General features: G+C 35.1%; 2 protein-coding genes across 2 annotated transcripts in view; one reads left to right on the top strand and one right to left on the bottom strand.

Moving 5' to 3' along the window:
- Positions 1-697: 697 nt before the first annotated feature.
- On the top strand, positions 698-14184 carry LOC115210812 (THAP domain-containing protein 2). Its single transcript, XM_029779557.2, has 3 exons — positions 698-892; positions 10098-10291; positions 13236-14184. The coding sequence occupies exons 1-3, from the start codon at positions 710-712 to the stop codon at positions 13354-13356; spliced, it is 498 nt and encodes a 165-aa protein (XP_029635417.2). The 5' UTR covers positions 698-709; the 3' UTR covers positions 13357-14184.
- A 2525-nt stretch (positions 14185-16709) lies between these two features.
- The window catches only part of LOC115210405 (peroxidasin), a 144217-nt gene continuing 140201 nt past the window's right edge, over positions 16710-20725 (bottom strand). Inside the window, exon 22 of the mRNA XM_029779001.2 lies at positions 16710-17527. Within this exon, the coding sequence (XP_029634861.1) occupies positions 17435-17527 (93 nt within the window). The 3' untranslated portion in view covers positions 16710-17434. The remainder of the gene's footprint in view (positions 17528-20725) is intronic.

Genomic DNA, 20725 nt, shown 5'->3' with positions numbered 1-20725 from the left:
ACTGAAAATCAACAGCTCTTATCTTACTGAATTATTCGGTTTCCTACCACCTCACTTCCTCTTCAGAATTGTCTGTATGGTGGAAGGGTAAATAAATCAAGAAAAAGAGAACAAAAACAGAAAAAAAAGCTGCAGGTAAACAAATAAAATGAAATATGATTAAGATTAAACCATAAACAATTGTTTATTCTTTTTATTCATCTTATTTAAAATTCATTTTATGTTCATCAATCAAAATTTTTTCATTTTTTTTCCCCCTGAAAATGTCGTCTGCATAAAGAATTGGAATTTCTAAAGAACTTTTCTCAGCATTCCATTTTACATTTTCAAAGAAGGTTAAAGCTTAAAGAAGTGATATCTCTAGGTTGAATTAAAATAAAAATTTTAATTCGTAGTACTAAATTTAAGCATGGACATTAGAATTTAGCTATCATTACTGACAGCATAATCGTTTACAATTTTTTTTTTTAATATAGTTACCTTCTCTCATTTTACACTACTGTTTGAATTGTAAATTCTTCTTTTTATTTTTATTTATTTTCACAAACTGTATTTTCAAATCTATTAAGGACAGATTAAAAAAGAAATTTAAAGAAAAAAGACAAACAAAACAAAATATAATGAATGAATTTCTGTTCCGTAATGATATCTTGAAAACTCTTATACCTGTTATATCCGTAAAAGTCCGTAGTTTTCCGTGCAAGTGTCAATGATGAAATCGAGGCCGCTGAAGCAAGCGAACATGGCTCATCATTGTTGTGTACCTATGTGTAAAAACGATGCACGCTACGACCAAGATAAAATACTTTCCTTCCACAGTTTCCCAAAAGATGAAAAACTTCGCAAAGAGTGGACGAGTAAAATAAAAAGAGACGAAGGACCTCTCTTCCGAGTAAGACCTGCTTATATGTTATTATAAACAATACTGTGCATGTGTAATGGTGTTCCCTTTTAGTATGGAAAAAAATCTATAAATTATTCTAAGTACATCGTTTACTTCTTTGCAAGCGATTTAACTAGAAAATAAATAAGTAAATAATTATAATAAAACTGAAAATAAGATAATTACGGCACAGTTTATTTTGTTGAAATTACTATCTTAGTACTACCTTTTCACCGCTCCTTGTAAGAGCTGTTATTAGTTTATTAAAGAACTTTATCTTTCATTCGACTTCGAATAAGAAAAACACTGTTGCACTCCCAAAATGTGGCGAGAGAAAAAAAAATCATCAAAATTCTATAATTAAAATAAGTTTATCTGTTTTTCTTATTTTTTCGTAACAGATTGCTTTTGTAGGTTTTAATTTTTACCTTTCTGAAAAGTTATTTTCAATCTGACATCTAAACACACGCACGCACAAAACCATGCACTTCCTATTCAATATACAATGTTTCGTTCTGCCAATCAGAAATATAAACAATTATTTCAGACCATGAAATCTATAAATTTCATTTATTCTTTTGAAGGTTAGGTGGGCGTATCACTTGTAGTCGTTTAACCTCAGTCAACCCCGATTGAACAGATCTATGATTAAAGATATTCCAGTCGTGACCATCACGACATTTTGGCTACCAGAAACTACACTGTCCTATACGCTGTTGCTTTAAAAAAAATTGCAGTTTGATAAAGCGTATGCAGTTGCTATTTCTAGCAGGTCGAGCAACTGTGTTGAGGATCCTTCGTTGGCTTGTATCACATGTAAACACCAGTTGTTGAATTACTGATAAGACAGAGAAGGGACTTGTTAATGATGCTGCAGTGCACTTTACACGAGTGTTTTTTAAAGTGGAATCTAGCGGGGGTCTCTCTTTGAAAAATACTCTAAGGCCGTTAACAGCTTTTATCGTTGTTGTTGCTATAATGAATGAATTGGTTGTTAGCTGTAAAATTTAATCCAGTGAAATCCACTGCTCGATTTCAACCCTCAGCCAAATAGCACACGAAGTTCTTAATGTGGATTGGTATTTAATTAACAAATTGTTATGTTTTTGTTAACCGTTAGTGGTTAAGAAAATAATAATAATGATTCTTCTTCTTCTTCTTTTTCTTCTCGTGATTATTATTATTGAAGGCTGTTAGCTGGCAGAATCGTAGCACGCCGGGCAAAAATGCTTAGCGGCTGTTCGTCCGTCTTTTCCGCCGAGGTCGACTTTGTCTTTCATCCTTTCGGGGTCGATAAATTAAGTACCAGTTGCATTCTGGGTTGATCTAATCGATTGGCCCCCTCCCCCAAAATTTTGGCCTTTATGCCTAGAGTAGAAAAGATTATTATTATTATTGAAGGCTGTTATCTGGCAGAATCGTTAGCGCGCCTGGCAAAATGCTTAGCGGCTTTTCGTCCGTCTTTACGTTTTGAGTTCAAATTCCGCCGAGGTCGACTTTGCCTTTCATCCTTTGGGGTCGATAAACTTAGTGTCAGTGAAACACCGGGATTGATTTAATCGACTAGTTTCTGCCCTCAAAATTTCAGGCCTTGTGCCTTTACCAGAAAGGATTATTATTATCATTATTAAGGCAGTGAGGTGGCAGAATCATTAGCATGCCAGGCAAAATGCTTAGTAGCATATCGTCTGTCATTACGTTCTGAGTTCAAATTCCACCGATGTCAACTTTGCCTTTCATCCTTTTGGGCTCAATAAAATAAGTAGCAGTTGAACAGTGGGGTCGATGTAATCGACTCACCCCACCCCCGAAATTGCTGCCCTTGCGGCAAAATTTGAAACCATTATTATTATTATTATTGAAAGCGGTGAGCTGGTAGAATTGTTAGCATGCCAGACAAATTGCTTAGCGGCATTTCATTTGTCTTTACATTCTGAGTTCAAATTCCACCGAGGTCGACTTTGCATTTCATCCTCTCAGGGTCGATAAATTAAGTACCAGTGAAACACTGGGGTCAATGTAATCGACGAGTCCCCTCCTGCAAAATTTCAGGTTTTGTGTCTATGGTAGAAAGGATTATTATTATTATCATTATTATTATTATCATTATCAAAGCAGCAAGCTGGTAGAATTGTTAGCATGCTGGACAAAATGCTTAGTGGTATTTCGCCTTTCACTATGTTCTGAGTTCAAATCCTGCTGAGGTTGACTTTGCCCTTCATCCTTTAAGTACCAGTCAAGTACTGGGGTTGATGTGATCGATTGTCCCCCTCCCCACAAAAATCCAGACTTAGTGCCTATAGAGGAAAGGATTATTATTACTATTATTATTGTGGCTAGCTGGCAGAATTCTTACCGTGCCAGAAAAAATTCTGAGCAGCATTTCGTCCATCTTTACATTTTGAATTCAAATTGCGCCAAGGTCAACTTTGCCTTTCATCCTTTCAGGGTTAATAAAATAAGTACCAGTTGAGCACTGGAGTCGATGTAATGACTTCTCACCCCGACTGAAATTGTTGGCCTTGTGTCAGAATTTCAAACCATTATTATTATTGTGATGAGTTGGCAGAAATGTTACTGCACTGGAAAAATTACTTAGCTGTATTTCTTCCAACTACATTCTGAGTTCAAATTCTACTGAGATTGACTGAAATGAATTCTTTCAGAGTCGATAAAATAAGTACCAGTTGGGAACTCAGGTTGATATAACTTGACTTGCCCCTCCTCCAAATTTCTGGCCTTATGCCAAAATTTGAATTATTATTATTAGTATTAGTATTATTAAGGCTAGGGTTGTGATGCGTCTATAGTTTCCAGGATATGTTTTGAATTCAGATGTCAAAATTTGAATCTGGGAAGAATTTTAAAAATTCTCCGAAAGTCTGGAATCTCCACCTCTATTACTTACAAAAATTATATATCTAACATCAAAGGTATGTTGGGTAGAGTCACAGAGGAGCATGGTAATTGTCAGTGGACGTACCTTAAATTTTGACTGTTCAGGTATGGCAATGCTAATTAAAGCAACAAATTGGCAGAATCATTAGTGTTGAACAAAATGCCTAGTAGTATTTCTTCTGACTCGTTATGTTCTAAGTTCAAATTCTGCCAGGATCAACTTTGCCTTTTATCACTTATGAGTCAATAAAATAAGTTCCAGTCAAGTATTGGAGTCAATGTAATTGACTTCACCCGCCCCAAAAAAAAATTACTGGCCTTGTGCCAAAATTAGAGCTGGGCAGAATCATTTGAGCATCAGATGATCTAGTGGCATTTCTTCCAGTTTTATGTTTTGAGTTCAAATTCTGCCACAGTCAACTTTAAACCTTAAAGAGATTTAGTTAAAGAAATTGATCCCAGCACTTATTCTTTGTGAGCCTAGTACTTATTCTATCAGTCTCTTTTGCTGAACCACTAAGTTACAAGGACTTAAACACATCAGTATCAGTTATCAAGTAATGGCGGGAGGACAAATACAGACACATAAACACACACATATATGTACATATACAATGGGCTTCTTTTGTGCCAGTGGGACGTTAAAAGCACATCCGAGCATGATTGTTGCCAGTGACACATGAAAAGCACCATTCGAGCGTGATCGTTGCCGGTGACATGTGAAAAACAACATTCGAGTATGGTCGTTGCCAGTGTCACCAGATTGGCTCCCGTGCAGGTAGCATGTAAAAACACCATTTGAGCGTGGTCATTGCCAGAACCGCCTGACTGTCCCTCGTGCCAGTGGCACGTAAAAGCACCCACTACACACTCGAAGTGGTTAGCGTTAGGAAGGGCATCCAGCTGTAGAAACTTAGCCAGATCAGATTGAGCCTGGTGCTGCCTCTAGCTTACCAGTCCTCAGTCAAACCGTCCAACCCATGCCAGCATGGAAAGCGGATATTAAATGATGATGATCTCTGCCAAATCCATTCACTTTATGAATATATTGTACTACCATTTCCTAAGAAAACCGTTCTTAAACATACCTGTAGTAGAAGGTACTTGCCCAAGGTGCCACACAGTGGGACTGAACTTGGAACAATGTGATTGGGAAGTAAGCATCTTACCACACAGCCATGACTACACAAATTATATGTATGCAAATTATTTAATTATAACTAGGACAACAGACAGGAAAATACTAATTGTGTACAATTTAAAAAAATTATTGTCATTTGCAATCTGGCCCTCAAAAATACTTTATAGTGTTCCTTTCCCTGGTGTCCTAAGCATATTGCTTATTTTGTTTATTGCTTAACCCAGCTCTGACAATGGAACAGCATAACATTAATGTTAAAGCATTCGGAAGTATATTCGGTTCAGTCTGGAAGATGAGGCATAATGAAGAATACCAGCAGAGAAAAGGACTCAGTGTTTGATGATAAGAAGTTGACAATTGTTAATGAGAGCATGTTTGCCCTTTATGGATATGGACTGTGACTATGAATCAGTTGTAAGAAATATAATGCTGCATGGTGGGCAGACGTGTAACTGGGCATGGAAGATCTTTGGGGATTAGAGAGAAACAGGTTGAATATAGTCTGTTAAACAGACAACAGGAACTTCTATGAGAGGTAGACTGAATGCTAGGTGAGCAGGATGTATAACTGGATATTAAGGGGAAAAAATAGTACTGGCATATCTTTATATCTGTTGGGAAAAGAGGTGCAATGAGCTAACAGTGAAAAGTACTTGAAGTAAAGAAAGACATGGAAAGCAGTAGTGAGATCAAACTTCAGATCTCATAGACAAGATAAGTTAGGATTGAGAAGAATCAATAATGGCTTACATAGTTTCTGTTTACCAAATTCTACTCACAAGATATTGACCAGTCTGAAGTTATGGTAGACAGTACTTGGTCAATGTGATACACAGTGAGATTGAACTTGGATCTAAATGATTACAAAGCAACCTTAATTACAGAGCCATAGTTGCACTCTTATTCAGTACAGTAGATCTGTCCCATTAAACCCAAGCTAGCATTGAAAATTGTATATTAAAATTAGGATGACAGAGATGATGTGTGATGAATATTTTTAAAGACATACATGGGTGCACTATTTGAGATGTTTTAGTAGTTTCTTATTATGTAGCATAATTCTGAAATATCATTGATTGCTTTATTGTGTCAGCAGTTGTTCAATAAATTATTCTTTACAAGGGTCAGCTGAAAAGTTCATTGGCTGACCAATGGAATATGACCAAATGAGGTTTATTTTTCAACACAGACCCCCTTGTGGTCCACTTCTTCCATTGGTGCTCTGAAAAGTAAACCCATTAAAGATTATTGTATTGCAAGGCCTATTATATAAACAACTAAAACCCACCAAATGTTTTCTGTAGGACGTGTTGTTTTTATGTATTCATTAGTTGCCCCAGGTAGACTGTACATCATCATGTCATTTGTCAATATATTCCCTATTCATTGTCATATGTGATTTAATTTTTTATTTTCTAATTAACTTTTATTTTTCTGAAATGATGAATTTTTGCATGAAACTGGAACTATTTTTTTTTATTTTCATGTTTGTTGACATATAGTCAAATTCTAATTAAATACCTTGACGTTTGGTGGAGGTGCCTGGATTAGCAGTTAGGGTGTTGGTAAGATTATTATGGTTCAAATACTTGGACTGGGCAATGCGTTGTGTTTCTTGAGAAAAACTCTTTAATGCATGTTGCTCTAGCCCACTCAGCTCACAAAGATGAGTAATGTGGTGAAGTCGCAGCAGGGCTGGCAAGCCAGCGATGAATGGTAGATTTGCCTAAAAACAAATAGATGGGAACTTCAGGACCAACAGGCCATAGTCCTACATTGGTGTTGGGTATTACATTTTTTACCTTGACGCTTCATCTGATTGATAAATTACTGGGCATAATTTAATTCAAAATTCTCGTCCTTTTGGTGGTGGCACGGGTAGGAAACTCTCAACAGAGTTGAACAGCAGGTCTTCAGAGAAGAAAGCCCAACGCAGGCAAGTAATTCGACCCTTAACTTCTTACACCAAGCTGCATCCAGGTCATGACTCCTGTGTCCCCTTCTGCTGACACATTTTAGCCACTTGGATGTCGGAGACTTGTGCGTTTAAACCGCTTGGAGATTCCATCTAATTGTAACCTCTCTCTGTTGACAACTTTCGAACTTGTTCATAAAGAAGAAATAATGTTGGTTCTCATGGTAGCAGTGCATATTATTATTCAGAGTTACTTCCCTTAACGTTAAAATAAAGAAAAAATATTTGCCTTCAAACGGTGTGGAGGTCGTTTTTGTTCCTTCGACGCCATCCAGCTAGTACATCTCTCTGATATTTCTGATATTGCCTGTAGGGCTCACCTCCCATTAAAACATTGGGTTATCTCCCCCAACTAAAAAAATTGTTAAACCCTCAATAAAACAAAAGAAAAAATGAAAAGTTAATAAACATGAATCTGATAATATTTTTATAATAGAAAGGCTGCGAGCTGGCGGAAACGTTAGCACGAAATGCTTAGCAAAGGTCGACTTTGCCTTTCATCCTTTTGGGGTCGATAAATTAAGTACCAGTTGCGTACAGGGGTCGATCTAATCGACTGGCACGCTCCCCAAAAATTTCGGGCCTTGGGCCTAGAGCTGGAAAGAATATCTTTATGTTTGAATAAAAGCAGATACAGAGATGAGAAGACTTTTTGGTCCTGCTGCAGACAGCTTCTTTATTGCTGATGGCAAGATAAAAGTCAATTCAATCCATGGTGGGTTATGGTAGGGAAGGCATCCAACAGTGAAAGCCATGCCAAGAATAAGGAAGAAGAGGTGACATAGATTTCACAAACCTCACTGAGACAAGTATATGAAAAATTCTTTATTCCTACTACTTGTGGCAGCATTATAGAATGCACCCAATATATACTGTAAAGTGATTGGTAATAGAAAGGAAATTTGTGTGTAAAAACAAAGAACTTACCTCCAAGTCAACCATGAGTGGGAGGTGAAGTTGTTGTCTTGCTTTGAACCATCTTGGACCCAGAAGGGAAATTGGTAGCACTAGACATGAACAACAGTGAAGGTCATAGCTTCAGATAAGTAACCATCTATGGATCAACAGCAGTCAGGTATCCAGATTTCTGTAGGTATCTACAGTGTCTCCTGGAGACATCTCACTCCTTGGTCTCGTGGGACTTGGGCTCTGTGGAACTAGCTGATTGAAGTGGTGGGTGTTAAAGCCTTACAAACCTGCTCGGACATTTCCAACTACCTATCAGTTACTGACTGGATTTCTCAGATGTGCCAATGTGGTCATGGACAAACTGCATCAGGTTATCCACATTATTTCTAGATAGAGTATTCAGTAGTGTTTCTTGAAAGAGTATTTCGGCTGACTAGTAGATAAGGATAGCATAGGTTGTCCACAATTTAAAACCAGCTACACAGATCACAAATTTGTGCTCTGTACAGTTGACTTGGATAGGCTTTGTAAGCAGAGATCTAGTCACTGGAAACTGAATGCATCACTCTCAGCACACAATGCTTACAGAGAGCAGATCAGCAAATCAGTTAAGTGGGTGTTGACAGGGAAAATTGTTAACAATTAGTGGTTTACCTTGAAAAGAGTAATTAAAAACAGAATTGATTAACTTTAGTAAGGAAGTAGTGATAGAGAAAACTAGAATAGAGGGTAACTTAGAAACTGCATAAGAAAGGCAACTGACATGCCTGTGGTGAGATTGATTGGCTTTGATCAATTCATGAACACGAAGCACAAAGGCTATATTGTCTGTCAAGAGGTCTTCAGACAAATCTCTAAGTCATGAGGAGACAAAAGCAGTTTAATGAGACTTATAGTGGCAGAAATGCAAAATGAAGACAAAGACACAATTCGGTTTTTGGCAGACCATGGTGGATATATGTTACTTGATCCCAAATAGTTGTGTATGGATTTTCAATGATGCTTTTCTTGATTGTTTGGGATGGATGGAAGGCCAGATCACAGGATGAATTTTTGTGTCTACTTCAATGGCCTACCACAACTCACAGCCAGAGAGGTAGAGTGTTGCAAAAAGCTAATGACAGCTTAAGAAATACAAGAAGTGATGGTTGGCTATACAGGAAAAAAATTGCCACGCCTGGATGGTCTGCCATGTGAGCTTTACTTTGGATGCCAGATTTGTTTGAAGACCTCTTGACAGACATTGATTGCAACTAACAGCAAAATAGAAGAATGCTCAGTTCTGTGAATTAAGGAATGGTACTAAAAAAGAACCCAAGCAAATGGGATCACATTGATAATTTTTTGCCCACAATTCTATTAAACTCAGATTTCAAGATTTTTGCTAAAAAGTTATCATTGATGGTCTGATTGGTGATGTATAAACATATATCATCCTTACTTATTCACTACAGCCTCCACCTTGTGCAATACATCATAGAGAGGTAGGGTAAGAAATCTCTTATGCGAGGTCAATGGGGGGGGGGGGTGCCCTGATCAACTTAGATTGAAAGCTTTCAATAAGATCGATGTCTAATACTTGGTGGTTATCCTTACATCAGCTGATTTAAGTCCCATTTTTTGTGATTGGCAATAACATCTGCTCAGTGGTTAAGGTGAACAGCCACCTATCAACCATTCAGCATCATGTGCAGGGTCCAGCAATGGTGTCCCTTCTTATCCTCAAGAAACATACTGACTCTTGAGCCACTACCAGAGAAACTAGAGACATTTCCAACCAAGATCACTTTTGGTTTTAATCCCTCTGGGGTTGACAAAATAAAGTACTAGTAAGTACTGGTGTTGATGGAATCAACTAATCCCTATTTCCCCTCAAGAATTTTTGGCCTTATACCTAAATTAGGAACCTTTATATACATAGTTTATAAGTAATCATATGCAGTAGTTTATATATGTTATTATGTCTTGTTTGTGAAATCATGCTTCAACAATTCATACATACAATTGTTGACATCTTGCATACACAGATATCTCAAAAGTAAATAGATGTCCTCATTTAACCATTTTATCTGTGCTGACCCAACCTGGTGCTTCAAACTTGTTAATGTATTATGCACAGGGCATGTCTACTAAATGCTAGATCAAGTATTTAAATGGCTCAAATGACATTATTTTCTAGAAATAAATATTTTGAAAAGGATAGTGTCTATTTATTTTCAAGTTGTCTGTGTAATTTTTAAAAAATATTTCCATAGTATTTGTTTTTCTCTTAACTTATTGCAATTTTCTAGATCAGAAAGCACACCAAAGTGTGTAGTGCACATTTTAGACCCGACGATTTTAAGCGAACTTTGACTGGGAGACGAGATCTACGCAAAGGAGCAATTCCATGCATATTCAGATGGACTACAAAATCAAAAGACAGCCAAAACAACAATAAATCCTCACACAGCCTGAAGTCATTGAACAATAGGCAACTAGATCGGTAAATAGTATTTTTTGTTTTTCTTACATGTAATTTTTCACCCATCATGAAATTGTTATATTTTTCTTTGGGTGGTTCAACCTGCTGATCTTGTTCTTTCAGTCTTATTCAGTCAATTCAATTTTAAAATTAGGTTTAAAATTAAAGGAAGATTTACATTGCCCAATTGCAACAGCATTTATTGTGTCATTATCAGTGGCATTATGATTAGTGGCAATAGCTATTTCAGCTTCCAAATTTTGTCTTTTAAGAATGGGTATACTCGCTCAGTGTTTCTATATAAGTAGAATTGCAGAGTGGACATGGTATTGATCTCTATAGGAGTTATTCTGAAAGGAAAAAAAAAGCAGCAGCCATCACATTTTGAGAACCTCTGAGACTACTGTTGTATGTGTTTGAATGTCAATTATGATTTAAAGGTTACTGCAGTAAGAAACAACTCTTCAACATATTGAGTCATCCTCAGACTGAAAACCTGGTCCAGATGCTTTCAACAAAGTGGACTCTGCTAAAAACACACCAAAGTTAGGTGGTGATATTTAAAATGAGTGACAGAAAGGACAACTAGCAAAACAAGTTTCAAGTATGAGTACTTTGTTTTGTATTTAATCCATGCACTTAATTCTTCATTGTTTCAGTTCACCTATTCTTGAGAATAGTTTAGATCAGTGGTTCTCAACCATTTTTTGCCTATGGTTCCCTTTGGTTCTTATTCTAGTTAGGGTTGGGACCCTCATAGCCATTCAGTGTCTAAAAACTCTTATATTTTTAGGATTAAATATTATTTGGAATTGCATTAAAAATATTTGAATATTTTGTGCATTGTAAAAATATAACTAGTTCATTGCACATAAATTTTAACAACAAAATCTTATATGGATCATATAATTGAGAACCACTGGTTTAGATGATATAGTAATATTTCTCCTGATATGGTATTATGCTATATAGGATGGGATTGATTAAACAACAGCAACTTAAGATTTTTTTGGAGTTTCTGAGATGCATTAGATTATAGTCTATGTATTTTGCTCCAGAATTATGTATGATGTATTGTTACATTGAAGGGAAAAGAAGTTGGAGAAATATTCTAAGTACTGAGAAATGTATTCTCAATTCTGTTCTTCATTTTGTATAGACATTAGTTGGTCTTTTATTATATTTTGAATAAAAAAAATCTAATATAAGTTTTCTTTGCTTTTTTTTTAAATGAAAATAATAACATATTTCTGTACTATATATGCAAAAGTCTTACAACAGATATTTGTTTTCTCGATAGTAATAAATTCAATATAGTGTGAACTCTTACAAAGTTAGGAAGATTACTGATTTATACTTGTTTAGCTTATTTGCCAACATATTCACCATGCCAGTCTTTTTACAAAACTTTCTTTGAGTCAGTGAATAAAATTTAGGCAATCATTGACCTGTTAAAAATATTGTAGCCTGCCTAATGATGAGCCATGTCTCATGCAGCCCCCTACTCAAAAATAGTCGACCATGCCTGCTTTATATTATAAAAAAGACCCTCTTCGGTTATGAACGACCATGGGATTGCACCTATAAAGTTACTCTTTGAGGCACAAGCCTGGGCAAGGTTGTTTATGGAATACCAGCTTCCCCTCTCCACACCACTGGTGTTATCCAAGGGAAAGTCAAAGGTTGATACAGCTTGGCACCAGTGACATCACAACTCATTTCTACAGCAGAGTGAACTGGAGCAATATGAAATAAAATGTCTTGCTCAAGAACAAACACACAGCCCAGTTTGGGAATTGAACTCATTACCTCATGGTTGTGAGCCCGACACTCTAACCACTGAGCCATACACCTTCATAGTATATATATGATATATATATATATATATATATATGGATGAATGAATTGTCCTTTGTTTACTATAATATATATTACCACCTAATACAATGAAAGTGAATATAACAAAATATTTGTGTTTTAGAAGGTTATCATGACTTTCTACATTATTGTTTCAACACACATTCTCAGGTCAAGCCACTTGACTAATAAGCACAATTCAAAACTTGATTTAATTGTCTAAATATTGTATAACACTTTTTTGAAATTAACCATTGTAACATTGTATTTCATGGTGGAGAAAATTGGTAAAAAAAATTTAAGCACAACCTTTGGAATCAACCTAGTTACTTCATTCTTACAAGAAATGAGTGTATGCATAGAACAAACTATTAACACAATGTTTATTTCATTATAAGTCTCATAACCCACTGGATTTGTCTAGATGTTAATTAGGATGTCTATTATCATCATGTTGGGGAGCTAGTCAACCTAGTGGAGTACATCCCTTTATCTCTTTACAAACTAAGCAATGTCTCATTATTTATGCACTACTTCCTCAATTTATATAGTGGAGAGCTTTCATGGTATCTATTTACAGAGTGCATAGCTCTGGTACTATAGATGCGTGATTAGAATGTCACAGGGAAGAATCATCATAACATGGATTCTTCAAGCTGAGCCGAAGAGCTAGGAGGTAAATCAAGAATAAGATGGTTAGATAATATCCATAGTCTCAGTTGGTCATGCTTGGAATCCATTAGGAAAGTCTAATGACAGTTACTTTTGGTGAGACCCTATGGAGGAGGTACCTGAGGATACTACCCCCACGACTCTTCTAAGAATAGGGGGCAAGGAAGATAGATGGATGGATGGATGAACTGAACTAGTGAGAGCTACTTATGGACCATAGACAAAGCAAAGCTAATGATGCAATGTTAAAAGCCAATTATTAACAGTTGTCTGGCACCCTATTAATTCCTCAACTGAAATCCTCTTCAACTACCCTTGGTACAACATCTGTAATATGTAATATTATATCATTACAATATCTAAAACTTGAAAAATTAAAACTTATTTCTTGGTAAACTGTTTCAAAAATAAAAAACTTTATTCTTCTCATTATCAGGGAAGAAAGTGTGTTTCTTGAAGCATGTGTTGATCACAGTTATGAACCAGCCAATGGATTTCGGGAAGAATTTGAAGCTGCACTAAGCCTTATTAAATTCTCAAAACTTGAATTTTGTTAAATTTTTCTAAGAAACAAATCTTTCACACTTAGTCATGTAACTCAAATGCTGAATTCTCATTGGCCAAATTTCCACTACATCAAAACTTCAAAGATCTCAAAACTAAATTTGTTGTAATAAAATGTTTTCTATATTCATGTATGATCATTATATTATTTCAATGATTTTACGTTTATTTACCATAAAACAGAAAAAAAGAAAAACCTGCAACTGTTTGTTCCCTTTTTTATTGTATTTAATATTTATTAAATATCTTTAACCAATCCAAACAAAATCACCTGTAAATCCTAAAGTCCTGTTGTACTTTCTCTACATAAATTTCCCAGTCCTGAAGAAACTAGTGATTTTAATGAAATGTAGTTTGTCCAGTACAAAAATCATAAAAACCTAACAATTGCTTTAGATGAAATTTGCTGATCTGATATAATAGTCGTTGGTATATACTATGAATGTTGTTTTTACCTATTGCTGTTGTATCACTTTCACCTGCCCAACTAGGTGTTTCATATTGACAAGAAATTGATTACTGGGCATCAGTTTCTAGTCTTGGAGTTGATTTCGAGTTCCAATAGTCTCTGAAACTTAAAAACTGCACAACTAGCATCGAAAAAATATTTTGAGATATGCCATCATCTTTTCCATATAAAGGTGGTGTTGCCCTGCTGTTGCTCCTATTGACAAAAATTTCTTCAATTGGTATTTGCTTCTAAATTTAAAGGTTTTATAGGACTCACATCATTAATGAAAGTGTGATAATTCCACTACTGCACAACTGATATCACTTAAGATTATTGTGTACAGATGACACTAAAATATCACTAATTATTTTTACCAAATTTCAAGCCCTCTTTTTCTAATTAAATCATTAACCTTATAACATTGAGATTACTCTGTCACATGCACTGCTTATTTATTCACATCGTTTTGAATTAATCATGCATCATGTCAGAGCTTTGAGATTCCATTGATGTGATTATTTTTAGAATAAGCAGCTGGATCTGGCCAGTTTGAATTTAAAAGATATAGAATATTTAGGCTGGATATGGCCAGTTTAAATGCTAAAGGGTTAAGAAGTAATAAATTATTATTAAATAATATTATTGAATTCTAATTTCCTGATTGAGGTATTAACCACAGTGGAGCTTGAAAATTGATAAAATGCACATGGAACAAACAGTTTTTTGACAAAAAGTTATTTTTGAAATGAAGCTAAACTTTCTCTCACACAGAAGAGTGCTTAGTTCATGTTTTCTGGCCCCAAACAATGCTATTTGAAATGCAGTCATGTGCAGTTCAGAGTTCAGTGAAATGTGTATACAAGGTGAAGATAAGTGATAATGTCATTGTTGAATCAAATATTTAATTGGTTATTAATACAGTGAATTCTTATTTAATAAAGTGACTGTTTATATAGGCAAAAATCTTCAGGTTCACACCACAAAGAGAAATGAGAAGTTATGACATTAATTCTTGCTTCAAAGACTAATAATGTAGAAAAAAAAAATGAAACTGACATAGTTTCAACCAAGTATCACAATCAGCTCACAAGCTTAGTTTGCTATTTGCTTATCTCCACAGCTTTTGACATTTATTAAAACAGCATTAAAAAACTTTCACTTTTTGGATTTAAATTTACGTATGACCTTTTAAAATTTTGAAAGTCTTCACAAGATGTATACTTTAAAAACCTTGCTATATATATATATATATATATATATATATATATATATATAAGTTCTGAAGTAAAAGGATATAAAAAATCATGACATTTCAATAAAAGAAAGAATTTGGAGGGAAATCTTTCAAAAAGAATTACTATATAATGAAATAGTTTGGAGATAAATGTATGAAATTCAAAGTCAACTACATCCTACAAGAACCACCATATATTTAAATTGCAGTTTATTTACCAAATCTTTTAGCAAAATGAAGGAAATTTATATTGATTTCAAGATTTACCTAAATAAATAAATAAAAAATTATTTCTGTAGGAAGGAAATTAATCAAACCTTTTTGAAGTTTCTTTCTACAAAAATATTTCTGGACGCAAACAATAAGAGCCAAAAAAATGATAGTTTGTTAACATCAATAATGGTGTCTTAACACATAGGCAATTATAGCCTCAGATTTATATGAGAAAGTTAATTCTGAAGATTATGATTTTCCCCCAGACCATTACTAATATATAAAAACAACTGGAAATTGAAAATGAGATATAAACTTGTTTTTCCAGGAATCTAATACATCAAAGGTACCCACTATATTAATATTAATGAGAACAGCATATATATCAAAAATAACGAAAGGAATGAGAACAGCTAAATACCATTCTGTTACTGTAGGAATGATGGCATAATGATAATGTGTGAACTTTCATACATCATTGAAAATACATAACGAGTTTAACCATATAAATAATAAGCTGATATGGTCATGACATCAATATAGCAATTAGAAAATAATTATAACAATAATGGATCTCCAACATTAGTACATAACCACAATTGTTGGGTAGACTACAGTTGTCAATATTGTACCCCAGTTCTTGACTGGTAATTCAGGTAATGGTGCTTATTTTATCAACCCCAGATAGATGAAAGGGAAAACCAACCTGTAAAGGGATATAACTAAAAACAGTAGCACTTGACAGATTCTTAACTCTTTTCTAATTTTGGCACAAGGCCTGCAGTTTTGAATTACATCAACCCCAGTACTTCATTGGTACTTCTTTTATTGACTCCAAAAGGATGATTCTGCTAGCAACAACAATGATAATAAAATTTATAATGCTTACTTTTTGATTAGAGTGAGGTGCAAATTAATGAGTGAAAACAAAATATTAAACTCAGAACTCTTCCAAAGTAATTAGACATGTCAGTAAGGTTTTGCATTTTTACTTCTCTTAAATTTTTACGGTGGTCCACAAGAAATATTTTAGTGCACTTGTGTGTATGACTTTGGTTATAAGGCTGTGATTAAATCTATGCATGCATGCACCATACATAGATATACACAGACATATCTGCAAATAATATATGTACACACATATATGCATATATACATATTTATATTTAAAGATCATAACTAAAAAGTTTGAGTTAGACTAGTGTACAAGTTTTGTATCACACATACTGAGAAAATAGGGAGCATGTAATGGCTTGTAGCCCTTTGTTTCCAAGTAAGATACTATTTATTTTGGTTTTTAGAATGACAAACAGCTGTTTTTGAAGCAGATTAAACAAAGCAGCAATCTATGTGACAGAGTTATCACTTAAGCAGTATAGAGACAACTAGATGTGTTTTTGAGGCAGATATATAAGCAATGACATAAACAGTTGTTTCAGTAACAGAGGTGGCAACACTAATTCAATATGCAAATATGAATTTACAAATGAGAGTTATGCTTCTCTGAAGATTTGACAATGCAATTAGGTTATATAATTTACATTATATAACTCATAATAATTTTTTATTAATGAAATATGTGTAAGATGATGTAACTAAATATTTTACAAACAAACTCTCCTGTTATTTTGCTTTGTTTCGTATATCTACTCTGGGAATACCCAACTGTGGATTGTAACCAAATGATAAATGGACTGTAACATGAGTCTACTTCATGGTTTTCCTTCAGCTATACAGGAATACACATGGAATTCAAAACAGTGGTTATTTATGATGTAATTTAAATTCAAATTGCACTATATAAGTATGTATGTGCATGTAAGTGAATTGGGTCAAGCTAGTAGATTCAAACAGGGATACCCTGTTATTAATGTGCAGTTAAGTTATCTCCCTATACATCAACATTCATTTTTGCCTATTCATATCTTAGAAGGAAAAATGAAATAAGAGCCAAAAAAAGTACTGAGGGGTCGATATCTAAAACTTTTTAAGGCTGTGCCTCAATATGGCCACTCTTTCTGAAATCATTAAAAATAAAAATAAAAGAATATATACACAGATGAATTTTGTGAAAAATATTTTTGTCAATTTCATTGCTAGAGCTGTGAAAGAAATGTGAAGAATTGTCTATCCTCCAAAGCTTGTTTTTTAATCAAGAAAGTTTTGCTGATTCTTAACACATTTGACAGCAAACACCTGGAACTGTTTTAGGATTGCTGCAAGTTGCTGGTGGACATATTTCTTTCTCACATTCCACTTGGCCATTCTGTAAATAGATTTCAAAAATAATTATACCAGTGGAATAGAATTGATACCAAACACCAAAATACTTATTTTTATTGATGTAAAATACAAGATTGAATTTGAATTGGTGATTCTTTTACATGGTTTCAGTCACATGGCCGTGTTGGAACAATGATTTTAATGGTATGGCTGATTGTATTATCATCTACTACTTTGATATACTGGCATTACATTTAAAAATCGGGTCTAGCCATCAAATCCTAATGTCTTAGACTTTAAAGGTTTGGGTTTTTTTTAGATATTTTTAATTTTTATTGGTTTCAAATTTTTTGTCACAAGGCCAGCAGGTTTGGGAGAAGGGCTAAGATGATTAAATCAACTCCAGTGTTCAACTGGTACTTATTTTATTAACCTCAGTGGAATTTGAACTGAAAACATAAAGACAGACAAAATGCCCCTAAGAATTTTGTTCAGCATGCTAATGATTTTGCCAGCTTTTTGCTTTATTTTATACTTTATATTTTTTTTATTGTAAAGTATTAATGTTGAGACTTTTGGAAATATGCTGTGTTTGAGAAGACCCGGCAAGCCAAATGAGACCATAACCTGTGGCCTATGCCAGGAGCGTAACCAGCCCGCTTATGCGTACCTTTTCCTTCCTTGAACACTAAACTCTGCTTGCGAAGACCTGTTGAGGCAAGTGAAATCAAAATCACATTCGATGACTGGCATCCATACTAGCGGGGTGCAAAGAGCACCATACAAGTGTGATCGTTGACAGAGTGGCTAACCGGCTTCTGTGCCAGTGGCACATAAAAGGCACCATTCGAGTGTGATCGTTGTGGCACATAAAAGACACCATTTGAGTGTGATCGTTACCATGCTAGTAGGGTGCCAAGAGCACCATCTGAGTGTGATCATTGCCAGAGCAGCCAACTGGCTTCCGTGCCGGTGGCACATAAAAGGGCACCATTCGAGCATGATTGTTACCAACGTCGTCTTACTGGCACCTGTGCTGGTGGCATTTGTAAAAAGATTCAAGCGAGGTCGTTGCCAGTACCGCCTGACTGGCCCCCGTGCCGGTGGCACGTAAAAAGCACCCACTACACTCTCGGAGTGGTTGGCGTTAGGAAGGGCATCCAGCTGTAGAAACTCTGCCAAATCAAGACTGGAGCCTTGTGCAGCCATCTGGTTCACCAGCCCTCAGTCAAAATCGTCCAACCCATGCTAGCATGGAAAGTGGACGTTAAACGATGATGATGATGAAATATGGTCTCGGTCAAGCAACTTCATAGTTGGGCATTCAGGCAGTAAACTTTGTTACACAAAGTTCAGTTTATCTGTCTGTCATTAATATTAGCAAGATTATCTAAGAAAGTTAACTGAGATAGATAGCATCTTATCCAAATTATGTATTGTTTACATAATACAATGAGACTGGAACTAAATATTGGCTTCTAAAAGACTCTTGAGGCTTAGATAATTATATCTTCTACATTATATTTTGGGTCACTGAAGGATTTTATTTATATATATATATGAAGTGTTTCTTTTTGTATTGCCTAAAGGCCTTTTGGAGAATTTTTGGTTCAGTAAGCAAATTGATGGACCTTTTAATAATTTTCATATCATATTGGTTAATATTCAGCTACATTATGGTGTGTGTGATGTAATGAAAGCAAACAGATAGCTGTAGCAAGCTACAGTGAAACTAGTGGATATTGAAAAGCATATAATATTGTTGGTCACTCTGTTTATGCAGACTCCCATGACTCAATTTTATTATTATGAATTTGAAAATGAATCTTTCATTAGCTGATTACACAACTTTGGATGCTATCCCTGTGAATGCATTGCAGTTACTGTCTTAAGAGAGCTTGGTGAACCTGACTGTTGATCTTCTAGGATTCCTCCACCAATCATTAATGAAAGCAGCACTGTTGGTTCGATTGAGTTCTTCTGCTACTTCTTCATAATCAACCATGCTGCAATCCTATGACTTTGCCATATCCCTGGCAGGGTGGCTGAACAGGTGCTATGCCTTGCCAAAGGGCAACCTGTAACTATGCAGTGCATGGTCGTCATTCTGTAGGTATTTTCAAAATACCTGTATGATATTGTATTAGGGATAAACAGTGAGTAAACAAACCACAGTGTCAAGCTAAATTCTAATGTCAACCCATTACATTTTTGGTGAGTGTAACAATGTAATATATGTAAATGTAAATATAGTATAGTGATGGGGTACACTGGAATTGTTACAATATAGAACAATCGATTATAGAGGTCTTTGGTAGCAAATTTCTTAACTATACAGCTATGCCTTTCAGATTCAATTCTAGATTCAATCAAATTTTGGCAAATAACATCTACCATAGCTCTTAGTTGGCCAGTACATTGCAAGTGAAATTTGATAGATGAAAACCTGGTATGAGCTGGACCATGATGACTGATGGTCATTATGGCCCAGATCACTTTTTATTTTGGGGACCACATCTTACTCGTATGTTCCATTTTTGGAATGGTTTCTCTGGCTGGATGCCATTTTTGATGCTAACTGTTTTAAATGCTTTTTATAATGGCACCAGTACTAAAGAGGTTGCTTTGTAACAACATTGTCTCCATATATTTAAAGTCACATGACTATGAGGGTGATGAGAGAGAAAGAGAGAAACCCAGTGTAAGAGAGTGATAGAAGAGAGACAATGATGTAACAGAGTGAATGGAATGAGAGGGAGAGAGAAATGGGAGTTATGGAAGAGAAATTATGTTGGAGAGCTACATGTTAGTCATTAGTAAGGAGTTTGACTAGAAAAACAGAATGAATAGCATGATGGGGAAAAAAAGAATCTTAAGAAAGAGAGACTGACGGAAATGAGAGCGATAGGGTATCATTCCTTGTTACACAGATGACATGGTGCAGCAACAGCAGAGAAGGTAACAAAGAGATGAGAACAGTAAATGAGAGCAGATGAGAGATGCAACAATAGATATTATACATCTTGGTCTCCATCACCACTAGTTTTACATCCATTTTGTCATGTTTCTTTAGGTAAGTGGATCTTCTTCAGTACTATGTGTCACCTCTTATCACATACTTTGTAATACTTATCACAGTACTTAGTAAAGCCTAATTAGATAAGTGTTCACCATTTCACCTCTTGTCTCCTTCTTCTATAGTTCCATCAACTTCAAGCACTCAGTCCATCTTTATACAACT

Source organism: Octopus sinensis, linkage group LG4 (genome assembly GCF_006345805.1).
Source record: "Octopus sinensis linkage group LG4, ASM634580v1, whole genome shotgun sequence".
Classification (NCBI taxonomy): Eukaryota; Metazoa; Mollusca; class Cephalopoda; order Octopoda; family Octopodidae; genus Octopus; species Octopus sinensis.
Note: the sequence above shows the minus strand (reverse complement) of the source record. Positions and strands in the feature narration are given on the sequence as shown.

Bases quoted from the DNA above. Each gene is read 5' to 3' on its own strand.
- LOC115210812 (XM_029779557.2), top strand. From the start codon at position 710: ATGATGAAATCGAGGCCGCTGAAGCAAGCGAACATGGCTCATCATTGT. The intron at 893-10,097 runs GTAAGACCTGCT...GCAATTTTCTAG, and splicing joins ACGAAGGACCTCTCTTCCGA to ATCAGAAAGCACACCAAAGT. The intron at 10,292-13,235 runs GTAAATAGTATT...TCTCATTATCAG, and splicing joins AACAATAGGCAACTAGATCG to GGAAGAAAGTGTGTTTCTTG.